Source organism: Polypterus senegalus, chromosome 3 (genome assembly GCF_016835505.1).
Source record: "Polypterus senegalus isolate Bchr_013 chromosome 3, ASM1683550v1, whole genome shotgun sequence".
In the NCBI taxonomy this organism is placed as follows: domain Eukaryota; kingdom Metazoa; phylum Chordata; class Cladistia; order Polypteriformes; family Polypteridae; genus Polypterus; species Polypterus senegalus.
Window position 1 is genome coordinate 214044430 of NC_053156.1, and position 12701 is coordinate 214057130.

The following is a 12701-nucleotide window of genomic DNA, read 5'->3' on the forward strand; positions in this document are numbered from 1 at the left end:
ATCCAACTGAGATGCTATGGCATGACCTTAAAAAGGCGGTTCATGCTAGAAACCCCTCAAATAATGCTGAATTACAACAATTCTGCAAAGATGAGTGGGCCAAAATTCCTCCAGAGCGCTGTAAAAGACTCATTGCAAGTTATCGCAATCGCTTGATTGCAGTTATTGCTGCTAAGGGTGGCCCAACACGTTATTAGGTTCAGGGGGCAATTACTTTTTCACACAGGGCCATGTAGGTTTGGAATTTTTTTCTCCCTAAATAATAAAAACCATCATTTAAAAACTGCATTTTGTGTTTACTTGTGTTATATTTGACTAATGGTTAAATGTGTTTGATGATCAGAAACATTTTGTGTGACAAACATGCAAAAGAATAAGAAATCAGGAAGGGGGCAAATAATTTTTCACACCACTGTATATACATATCCATACATATATACATATACACATATATACACACACACACATATATACATATATATATATATACATACATGTATATATATATATATATATACACATATATATACATACATCCACATATATACTGTATACATATATTACATATCTACATATACACACATACATATACACACATATATATATATATATATACACACATACACACATACACACTCTTTGGGGTGCGAGCAACTGTTGCTGGGGGTGGCAGAATCCATGAATGAAGAAAAATGAAAAACATTATTTGTACAAAATCTTAATTTATTTATCCATTCCTAAATAATTAAATGGGCAGGCTATTTCGTATCAGTGCAATACGCTGCTTGTTAAAACGGATGACTCCCGCTCTTACGTGCAAGTCTGCGTGGATATTATGAACTATCATATCTGTTCAAGTTCTATTTAAATTTTAAATAGAAGGAATTTTTATTTAGTCGACAGAAATATCTTTGGTAGGAATGGAAGTTAAATGTAGGCATCATTGCATAAATTTTTCTTCACCATACAAATGTAAAGAGTAAATTAAGCCTTACATTCCAACCAAAGATATTTGTGTCGACTAAATCAGGGGTGTCAAACTTAATTGCACAGGGAGCCAAAATCCAATACACACTTTAGGTCGTGGGCCGAACAGGATAAACATTTATTGAACACACTAAAACTAAACTTTTAAAACTTTAAAACTTTTAAAACTTAACTTTTTTGAACATAAATATGAATAAAAAAGACAGGAATATTATTCGAATAAATCAACTCAAACCTTAAATAACTTATAATATTTTGCTCTCCATAAAAATATATCCTGTCTAAATTATAAAAGTTAGAAATAAAGTAAACGTTAAAAGAACAAACATTCAAATTTCTTTACTCTTATGTAATTTTATATAAAAATAAACTTAAATTTTAAATATCCCAAAAGATTTTGCTCTCCATAAAAATATATCCTGTCAAAATTATACAAATTCAAATATGAACATGCTGCATAACAAAACCTGGAAATATAAATAAAATGTGTTCTTTTCAGCAATAACAAATCAAATCATTCAGTTGTCTTTGCTCTTATGTCATTTTATCAGAGCTGGACGCCTGGCATCTTTTTTTGGCAACAAGTTTGTTTATGTGTGGTGTGAGGTTCTGTGTTGTGGAGATTCTCAGGATGGATTGCAGGTGCTCATCAGTGAGGCGACTCCTGCTGTTTTGTTAGTCTTCATCACTGAGAAGAGCTTCTCACACAGATATGTGCTACCAAACATGCACAAGGCTCGAGCCGCATGTAGACGGAGCTGGAGCATTTTGCGGGAATGGAGTGAATAAACTGTGCGGGCCCTGCAGTATCGTACTTTGCCTTCAGTGTGCCATTACACTGCAGCTCAATCACCTCCATCTGAATCTGCACAGGTGCAGTTTCCACATCGATGGCAAATGGGTTGCGAAACAACTCAAAATTCTTTTTTTGTTCTTCAAAGTCACCAAAGCGCCGTGTGAACTCAGTGCGCAGTGCGCTCAGTTTATCAGCAAAGTGCATATTTGGGAACACCATTGTGCCGACTTGGTTCAACATTACTTGGCAACAGGAAAGGTGGGGCAAGTTGCACTGGTGCATTTGTGTCTCCCATAAAAGCAGCTTCACTTGAAATCACTTTGTGATTTTGCACGGGTAAAAACGTCTGCTGAAGTGTCAGATTCGTCTTTAACTCTTCTGCTTTCTGTATCTTCTGCATTGCATTCAGGTCTTTCAGGTTATCCTGATGTTTTGTCTCATAGTGCCGTCTTAGATTAAATTCTGTAATTACAGCCACATTAGCTCCACAAATGAGACACACGGGTTTACCGGCAATGTCAGTAAACATATACTCAGCCTCCCATCGGTTTTTAAAGGCTCTATTTTCAGAATCAACTTTTCTCTTTGGCATCGTGTGGGCTAGCTTCGCAATAACTTGCAGCATCATAAGCTAGACTTGATTAACGCGGTAAGTGTTCGGCAAGGCAGCTGAAGCGCTGCATTATGGGATCTGTAGTTTATTGTGTTACCAGCACTTCATATCCCCGGGCCATTAATAACAATAATATATAAAATGATCTTGCAGGCTGGATATAATTACACGCTGGGCCGAATGTGGCCCGAGGGCCTTGCGTTTGACACATATGGACTAAATAGAACTTGAAAAGATATATTTTTTTGAATGTGATCGCGCAATTCAGATCGAGTTGATGCGCACTACATCGAGCCCGCGTGCTATTGTGGTTTTGCCGCCGTGCCTCAATAAGTCACCATCCCCTCGTTCTTACTTTTTTACCATTCATCTAATGAATACATTTGAGTATGGCTTTACCAAAACAATTATTGATGGCGAATCGATTATTCATAAAGCTTCAATTGGTTTCCTACTTCTTCTCAAACCAAGGGTGTGCGAGGGTAAAATGAATCGGGAAGCGCTGATCAATGTAATCGGTGTACCATGAAATCAGGCATTGACAGAAGTTCCCCTTTACTTGTATTGCAAAGTGTGATTAAATGCGTGATTTTTTAACGCATTATGGAGCATATGCATCGAAGCTTCTCAGCTGTGCTTGTGCTAAGAAAAGGAAACATTTTTAAAATAACGTAACACGATTGCCAATGTAACCTTTTGTAAGTAGTGCCTGGAGGATTCAGTGTGGAGAAACTGTAGAGACAACGTGTGTATTAACTTGTGGATTTTTCTGTGAGTATTTGGTGGCAGCGTCACAAAGTCGCTTCCGTAACACTGCGTGCGTTAGCTGCGGAGCTCAGCTCAGAGCGAAATGAGGTGAATGGGAGGGGAGATGATGATGTGACTCCCTCACCTGCCTTAACTGTCAATCCCCCACAAACACAGTCTCGGAATTTGCATAAGCACAGCCCTTCACGTGCAATTTTAACTTAGTTACAAAGTGATCAAAACTCTCATTTATATCCTGCGTCCTCTCATTAAACTTGTATCCCGCATTACCCGTGGGCATGACAAACGCCAGTGGCAGCCTGTCTATGAACTTAATTTAAACTTTAGGTTTACACCTTGCTTGTTTCCGAAGTAGCAGCACTCATGAATATGGTTGTATATGTCACTCGCTCGCTTCTTATTGTTTCGCTGCCTTCTCAATTATATAATGCATGTTTTCTTCAGCGCTTTTTGAAGCTCTTCCTGGTTTTCTACGCACTGCGTTGACAGTCAGTTCACGTGATTACGTGGGAGGCGTGATGATGTCACACGAAACTCCGCCCCCACAGCTTTCAAGCTCAACTCCATTAAAGTAAATGGAGAAAAATAGCTTCCAGTTATGACCATTACACGTAGAATTTCGAAATGAAACCTGCCCAACTTTTATAAGGAAGCTGTAAGGAATGAGCCTGCCAAATTTCAGCCTTCTACCTACACGGGAAGTTGGAGAATTAGTGATGAGTCAGTCAGTCAGTCAGTGAGTGAGTGAGTGAGTCAGTGAGTCAGTCAGTCAGTCAGTCAGTGAGGGCTTTGCCTTTTATTAGTATAGATAATAAAGCATTTCAAAGGTACACACTGAATTATTATCAGAATAATAGGCATGGTTTGGCTATAGCTATTTTGATATACAGATAAATAGAACTTTATTTGTTGCTGAAGGAAATTTGGCTTTTTTCAGAAGCTCAATAACAAACAAAATATATACATACAAACATACACACTATGGCCTGAACACACACCAAAGCTAGGTCCTTTTACAATCTTTTTTAAACTCTAGTGAGAATGAATTTTGTACTGAAAATGTATATATACAGTAACTTAGATCATTGTGTTCTTTAAGTATATCTGGTTTGTATATGTTAAACATTTGCCATGTTATACTGAATTTATAACATTCTTGATAAAATTGGAGAAGATTACAAATAATCATCACTCATTTACAATGAATTTAATTAAATAATAATGTACAAAACTTATTATATTTACTTGCCAAAGTATTAAAAGGTAAAAGAATCACTTCATATTTTATATTTTTCTACACAGGTTTTTATACTCGAGTTCCCATGCTGGAAAGGGCTTTGCAGGATATGAAGACACAATATGAGAATGAAAGGCAGAAGAGAAAGATACTGCATAACACTTTAGTGGTAATTTATATAATGTATTATAACTTTATTGTATATGAGGTAGTAACTTCTTTTTTATAGACTGGAGGATGATACAGCATTCATCTTAAAATTACGTAGGTGTTTTTCACGATAATTCCAAAATGGGGCCAGAATACATGGATTATATTATATGAACCCTGCAACATTTACTTCTGGGATCTAACATATGCATATTTCAAAAGCATGTTGTTATGCTTACTCCCCAGTCCAGTTTCTGAATGATAAAAAGCAGAACATGAAAAGATGGATGGAAATGTCTGTTGCCTTAGTGAGTTCAAAACGTTTAAGAGAATCCAGAGCAGGAAAATCTAATATAACTAGATATCTTCTTATGGCTTCTTCAGCCCAAATTATTTTGCTCACCAGACCACAAGCCATTGAGTGACTGGCACATGGTTGGTGGGACGTTGTCATGCTGTTCTTAGCAAGGTTGAGGAGTTGTTAACCTTGACTGGGGATATTGTGAATAGATGGAGGGGACACCACTTTAAGGAACTCTTTATTTTGGTGGATAAACTCAACTCAGAAAAGGTATTGGTAGAAGGATGTAATGGAGTTAGGGCTACTTTCATGATGGAAGTTAACTGTGGTGATTAAAAAAAACCACATAGTGTCAAATCCTCTGGGGGAGAAAGATATGTGTGAGGGCTTCTTGATTAACATGTCTCTTCAATATTGTGTGGAAGGAGGTGACACTGTCTAGAAGGCTGAAATGATGTTCCCAGTTATTAAAATGTTGACAAGGATGTTTTGTCATTTACGGAGGGATCATGCTCCTTATTCTTCAACGGAAATTGCATGCCGGGGCACATGAACTGAACTTAATTTCTATAGTAAACATTTGGATTCAAGTAGAGCAGTGTTGTACTGCACTTTGCATAGGTATTTAAAGGAGTTAATGTGAGTCTGCCAGTTATGTCTAAACTTTTGTAGACTTGGAGAATGCTTATATGCGAGGCACACCAAGAGTATGAGGTTCTTTTGCTGCTGTTGCATGTTATCCAGGTTGTGTATTTTTGCAGTGAGAGATGTGCTAACCTATATGGAGTTAGGCTGAATCAGTTTAAAATGAATAAGGAATTTTATCAAGTATTTAGTCTGAGAAGCCAATATAGGATTCTTTTTAAAGGTAGCTTAGAAGAAAGAGTATAAAGCTGGGGTTAGGTAGCCTGGTCTGCTGCCAATATCACCTCACTGAGAAAACTGAACAGAAAATTAGATTAATTTAGTTTCAGATAAAACATGAAATTAAAAAATCAAGGTTTGCAGAGAGATGGAACCAACCACAGCAGCACTGACCATAAGGCAGGGATCAGGACATACTCATGCGCATATTCACACTCAAATGAATCCAATTCAGACTTAACAACCTACAATTTTGGAATGTGTGTATAAAACCAGAGTTCCCATGAAAGAAACCTATGTGGACTCCACAGAAGTAATAAACATGAGCAGGATTCAGACACACTATATTCCTGAGACAACAGGGCTAACTTCTTTAGTAATGAAGGCTCAAAGGCTTGGTGCTTGCAAACTTGCAACTTCTGAGCTTATTAAAATATTCACAAACCTTTTCTATGTCAATCAAATGATTTGTTTTTCTTATCTAACCATTATTCTGTTGCTGATTTGATATGATATCTTCATCACGACCTAGCATGTGTCACTGAGGTGGCCCTTCAGGTTGGGAAAATAAGCGACAGTCACACATGGCCAAGTCTGGAGACGAGAGTGCGTGTATCTCTTTGAATCCACAGTACAGCAGAGCAGTTCTTGTAAACCATGCATTGTGAGGGGGGTATTGTTGGTTGATAGATTTCCTTACTAATATCCCATTATTACTGCTGCAAATGCCAAAGCAAATCAACATATTGATCAGTTTTGTGGGCTTTTTGGGACATGTAATGAATATGGATCACACAGTTCACATCATAAAAAATGTGCACATTTAAACTAACTTTGACCAGAATTGCTTTGTTGGGCTCTGTAATAGACTAATGCTCTGTCTGAGGCTGTTTCCTGCCAATACTCTGAGTTGTATTTGGTAGGTTTAAATTGTAATGATATTTTAAAATGTCAGAACTTTTTTAGGTTCCAAAAAATATCTTCATTGGTTAGATATAGCTGATGATAGGCCCGTAGAATCAGCATCATATATTAATCCTAGCATAAATGGGGGAATCTACAATTGGTGTCTTGTTGATCTCTTTCCTTTTTTAAATCTTAACATTAATAATGTTCCAGTATAACTTCTGACATAATACATTATTTTTAAAGTATTTGTGGAAAATGGTTAATGATATTTTTTAACAACTGTGTAGTATTTTCACCTTCCAAAAGTATGAGATACAGGTTTCATTTGATAACATTGCACTTCTAGGATTATGTTTATTATTAAAGTATGGACATAAAAATAACAATGATTTTGCTCTTTGTAGGAGCTTAGAGGAAATATCAGAGTTCACTGCAGGGTGCGCCCAATCTTACCTAATGATTACGAAGATACAGAAACACTATTCAGGTACAATCTTTTGAATCACTTCAGGGCCTTAGGAAAGGGTTGGGAGCCTATTACAACAACATCAAGCACAAAGCAGGAACGAGCACCGCGCTGTTGAATTCAGGACAACACTTTCATATTTACTCATTCTGGGACAATGCAGAAAGATTACTTCGCGTAATCTGCATGCCTTTTGGATGTGAAATAAATGGAGCATCAAGAGGGAGCATTCGTTGGCACTGAAAGAATGTGGAAAATTAATAATAATAATTCTTTGCCTTTATATAGCGCTTTTCTCACAATCAAAACGCTCATCAATTGCAGGATAAGGGCCTTGCTCAAGGGCTCAACAGAGCAGAGTCCCTTTTGGTATTTACAGGATTCGAACCGGCAACCTTCCAATTACCAGTGCAGATCCCTTGCAGGTCTTTGGAGCAGTGAGGCAGCAGTAATAACCAATTAGCCATCATAATTTCCCCTATACTATTGCCTAATATTTTTTTTAAATATAAATGCATGGCCCCAATTAAAACTCCTTACTAGTTTCTAGTACAGTAATCCCTCGTTTATCGCGGGAGATGGGTTCCAAGGCCGGACATAATAACTGAATTTCCGCGAAGTAGGGGCACCATATTTATTTAATAATTTAACGTGTATTTGGACGTTTTTAAACCCTCCCTGTACTGTTTACAACCCACCCTTTACTCTATTAATAACAGGGACAACTGTTAAGCAATATGAAATTGGTAGATAAGTTTACAGTTACTGTATAGCAAAGTACACGTACCTATATATGACATGATGATGGTGATGAATATGCTGTGCAGTAAAAATGATGACGATGAAGGTGATGATGACTTTTACTGCGCAGCCGATGACTGTATTTTACGTCTCTTCAGACGGCGGTGCCGTTTCCTGGGGCACCTCTTCCACGGTTTCCGAAGGTGTATCCATAGTAGTAGTAGGAACTGGCTCTTTTTTGCGAGGCTGCAAAAACATTGTGATCGGCAGTTGCTGCCGCTGCTTCTTTTTCCGGTCGAAGAGCAGCTTGTAGGCGGTCATGACGTCGTCGACCTTGTTGCAAAATTGGACCGATCGAACCATATCATCGTCCCATTCCTGTGACCTCTCTTGCAGATCCTTAGCCAGTCTGCAGCCACAGCCGTGAACGTTCTCCCTTCCTTCAACATATCCAGAAGATTCACCTTCTCAGCGATCGTCATCATTCTTCGTTGGCATTTAGGCTCAGCACCAGCCTTGGAAGAAGGAGCACGTTTGGGAGCCATTGCAGGAGGTGAAAATTGAAGCGAAGTTCAACACAAAGAAGCCACAAAAAAAATCACACACAGTACAGTGTAAAGTAAACCGCTTGGCGAGAAAGCTTGAAGCGAAATGGCCGCGACAGAGAGACAAGGGGAGGAGCTGTGGAATCTGGGCATCAGTCAAAGCACCAATCACGGGTCCGATTAGAAAGCGGGAAGCTGTGATTTGTTGTCTCCCTCCCATGTATCAATCACAGCCCGTGTTACAACGCACTTAGTCACCGAACTTGTTTTGTTGTTGCACAACATTTGCTGCACAAATACCTGAAGTATATTGCATGTATCATCCAAGTCTGGAATGCCAATCTTTTGCTGTATCCACTAACAAGGTACATCTTCAGGCAAGGTACAGTCTTCAGGCACATAAAACACATGTACATTAAAGTGGCACTCTTCTCCGATCTTTCAGATATTTATGTAAGTACAGAGAAATTTGTGCACTGTTCTGAAGTAAAGTTACATTCCTCATTTTACCTCTTGCTATAAACTGAAGAATTGTTTCAGTAACCCTTGAAATAATACTTTCTTGGGAATGTATATCATTATTTCTTCTCTTGGATAAATTCCTTTTTTGAAAAGATGGTCCATTTCTTGAGTTTGTCAGTCTAAGAGGACGTAGAAATATTTGCACCATTTATTGCCCACAGACTCTTGACTGATTACAGATTTTAAAAAAATCAATATCTGTAAGAACAGAATAATCGATGGAATAAGAATCCTCTAATTTGATATTGACAATAGACTTTTCTCTTAGTAAAGATATTTTCTCTGTTACCAAATTTTTAGCAAAAAATGTTGTTTTGTTCTTTTAATTTTTATTTATGTATTACCTTTTTTGAAAATATTTTATTATAGTGAATAATCTTTATACTAAGTGAGTTTTTAAATTAAATTTACAAAGCAAAAAGATATACTGCCATGTTACAGTGATTTTAAAAGAAGAATACTGTACATCACAGTAATTGTGTTACTTTGATGTGATTCAATAAATCTGACAGCTATCTTTTTTTTAAGATGTGGATCCATTTCAGAGAAAGTGATTCATGCAGTTAATGATGTGAGTAAAAGTTCTGCAGAATATGTGTGCTTTTTATTGTCTAAAAAACTAGGGGAAAATTATAATAAATATTCAGTTTTATTCATTACTTAAAATGTTAGTGCAATTGCATTAAAGCAACTACAAAACTACAGACGAAATAGCTTGTAAATCAGTAAATGGTGGGGCTGACACATTAATTTATGAATAAGATTGTTTAACTGCTTAACCATTACTGAGTGCCATAAATGAAGGCAACTGCATATTTTGTTTGGTTTATTTTGACCATACCATCTTTCTTTTCATTTATTTGATGTTTTTTGTATGGTTGTGTGTGTAAACAAGCAGGCGCCACCGCAAGTGGCAGCCATTCCAGCAGCTACGTGTATGACTTTATCTTTCTACCTTTTTTCTCTATTTTTCTGATCACTCCTAACACTTTCTTTTATGTGGACTCATTCCCTGGACACTTTTTACTACTTGGACATGGAATTTTACACACCGAGACTCATCTATTCAAGTAGTCAACTTCAAGTGCTGAGAACAAACAAAACAAAACCACAAGTGGTTCCTTACCTGACGAGGTAAGAAGGCGGTATTGTGGCAGCAGAGCCGGCGCTAAGGTAAAAGCCAAGAGTCTAGCGAGAAAGTGGCGCTACAAACTTTTGGTGCCTTCTGTGATCCTGGGAAATGTGAACTCACTACCAAATAAGATTGATGAACTGGCTGCGCTGGTGAAAAATGTCAGGACCTACAGGGAATGCACTTTGCTGTGTTTTAGTGAAACATGGCTAACAACTAACATCCCAGTTGCTCACGTGGAGCTACCCGTGTTTAGCACAGTTATAGCGGACAGAGACATGCGGGAAGCAGAAATGAGGAGTCGCTCTCTGTGTCAATACAAAGTGGTGAAACTCTGGACATGTAAACGTTACAATCTCCACTTGCTTCAGGGACATCAAACTGTTGGCCGTAAGTTTGCGTCCCTATTACTTGCCCAGAGAGTTTGGATACGTCATTGTTGTAATTGTTTACATCCCTCCTCGGGCGGAGGTGGAGATAGTGGGTGACATCATCCATTCCGCTGTTGCTAAGTTACAAACACAGCACCCTGGAGACTCGCTGGAGACTTTAACCATATGACGCTGGACAAAACATTACCTGCCTTCTCCCGGTATGTGGATTGTAACACCCGGGGAAATAGAACTATCGACCTACTGTATGCAAACGTTAAAAGACGCATATAGTGCCACCCCACTGCCTGCGCTTGGGAAAGCAGATCATAACCTGGTTCTGCTTCAGCCTCACTACAAACCAAGAGTGAGGTAGCTACCTACAACCACACGCTCATTCAAGAAGTGGTCCCCTGAGGCAGAGCAGGCTCCGAGAGACTGCTTTGGAACTACAGACTGGGATATCCTGCAGTTGGAACTACAGACTGGGATATCCTGCAGGGTTCAAATAGTGAGCACATTGAGGAGGTTGTTGACTGCACTACTGACTACATTAACTTCTGTATGGACATTGTAGTTCCAGTAAGAATAGTACACTGCTATGCTAACAACAAGCCATGGATTACAAGTGACATCAAGGGCATTTTGAGCCAGAAGAAAAGGGCTCTTAAAGGTGGTGATCAGCATGAGCTCAAGCGCGTGCAGAAGAAACTCCGAGTCCAGCTCAGGGCAGCGAAGGAGCAGTACAGGAGATAGCTGGAGCAGAAGTTGCAGAATAACAGCATGAAGGAAGTGTGGGATGGGATGAAGATCATCACTGGCTGCAGGTCGAAGCGGGGTACCACCATCGAGAGAGACGTGGAGAAAGCAAACCAGATGAACAACTTCTTCAACAGGTTTGACCACCCTAACCCACTCTCACCTCGGAGTACTGCACCCTTCACCCATCCTTCTTCTGATACCAGCATTGGAGAGAGTTTCCCCAACCCACAATTACAGCAGCCCAGGTAAGCAGATAGCTGAGGAGACTTTGTGCCTGCAAAGCAGCGGGTCCAGATGAAGTATCGCCATGACTGCTGAAGGCCTGTGCATTCGAGCTGGGGAGACATCTACAGCGCATCTTCAACCTGAGCCTGGAACAGGGGAGAGTCCCGAGGCTTTGGAAAACATCTTGTATCACCCCAGTCCCAAAGGTATCACGTCCTAGTGAGCTGAACAACTTCCGGCCTGTCGCTCTGACGTCACGTGTGATGAAGACCATGGAGCGGCTGCTGCATCACCACCTGAGGCCACAGGTCCGCCATGCCCTCGACCCTCTGCAGTTCGCATACCAGGAGAAGGTGGGAGCGGAGGATGCCATCATCTATATGCTACACTGATCCCCCTCCCACTTGGACAGAGGCAGTGGTGCTCTAAGAATTGTGTTTCTGGACTTCTCTGGTGCCTTCAACACCATCCAACCTCTGCTCCTTAGGGACAAGCTACATACCTGGTAGCATGGATCGTGGACTATCTTAAAGACAGACCTCAGTATGTGCGTCTCAGGAACTGCAGGTCTGACATTGTGGTCAGCAACACAGGAACGCCACAGGGGACTGTACTTTCTCTGGTCCTGTTCAGCCTATATACCAGAGATGGGGGACTCGAGTCACATGACTTGACTCGAGTCAGACTCGAGTCACAATTTTCAGGACTTGAGACTTGCTTGATTGAAGTAAGAAAATGACTTGACTTGACTTTGACTTGAGAGGAAAATGACTTGACTTGACTTTGACTTGAGAGTAAGTGACGAGACTTGACTTAAAGTGGAAGAGTCGACAATGACTTGAACTTTTAAATATAATTCGTTTAATAAAATAAAATAATTTAATAAAATAGTTATGACTCAGCAGCACCATAATTGGCGCCTGCGCCCTTAACGCTGCACAACTCTTAACGTTACCAAGAAGAAGAAGAAGAAGAACAACGCTGCACAACTCAAACCGCGCCAAACATGGCAGACAATAGTCGAGCTCCTCATATAGTCACGTTTGGCTATAAGGACTTTGAACTAGACCGTACTAACAAAAAAAGATTTGCCAGATGCAGAGAATGCAACGCGAGAGTATCAGACACGACAACCACAACATCAAATTTCATCCGCACTTCAAAAACCACAAGGAAAGGTAAGGAAGTCGAATTCTTTATAGTCAATTTCATAAAACGATTACTAATTAATTAAATTAATCTTTTCTGTTTGTCATAATTTGGCCTTGGTTGCATGTTTTTTTTATCAGAAATGTGATGATCATCTCATAAA

At 39.4% G+C, this 12701-nt stretch overlaps 1 protein-coding gene across 2 annotated transcripts in view; it reads left to right on the forward strand.

Annotated features, from left to right (window-relative positions):
- Nucleotides 1-12701, forward strand: part of kif25 (kinesin family member 25) — a 49781-nt gene that overhangs the window by 18429 nt on the left and 18651 nt on the right. For both annotated transcript variants that reach the window (XM_039748421.1, XM_039748420.1), the window contains exons 5-7: nucleotides 4467-4570; nucleotides 7030-7112; nucleotides 9428-9470. In XM_039748421.1, the coding sequence (XP_039604355.1) occupies nucleotides 4467-4570; nucleotides 7030-7112; nucleotides 9428-9470 (230 nt within the window). The remainder of the gene's footprint in view (nucleotides 1-4466; nucleotides 4571-7029; nucleotides 7113-9427; nucleotides 9471-12701) is intronic.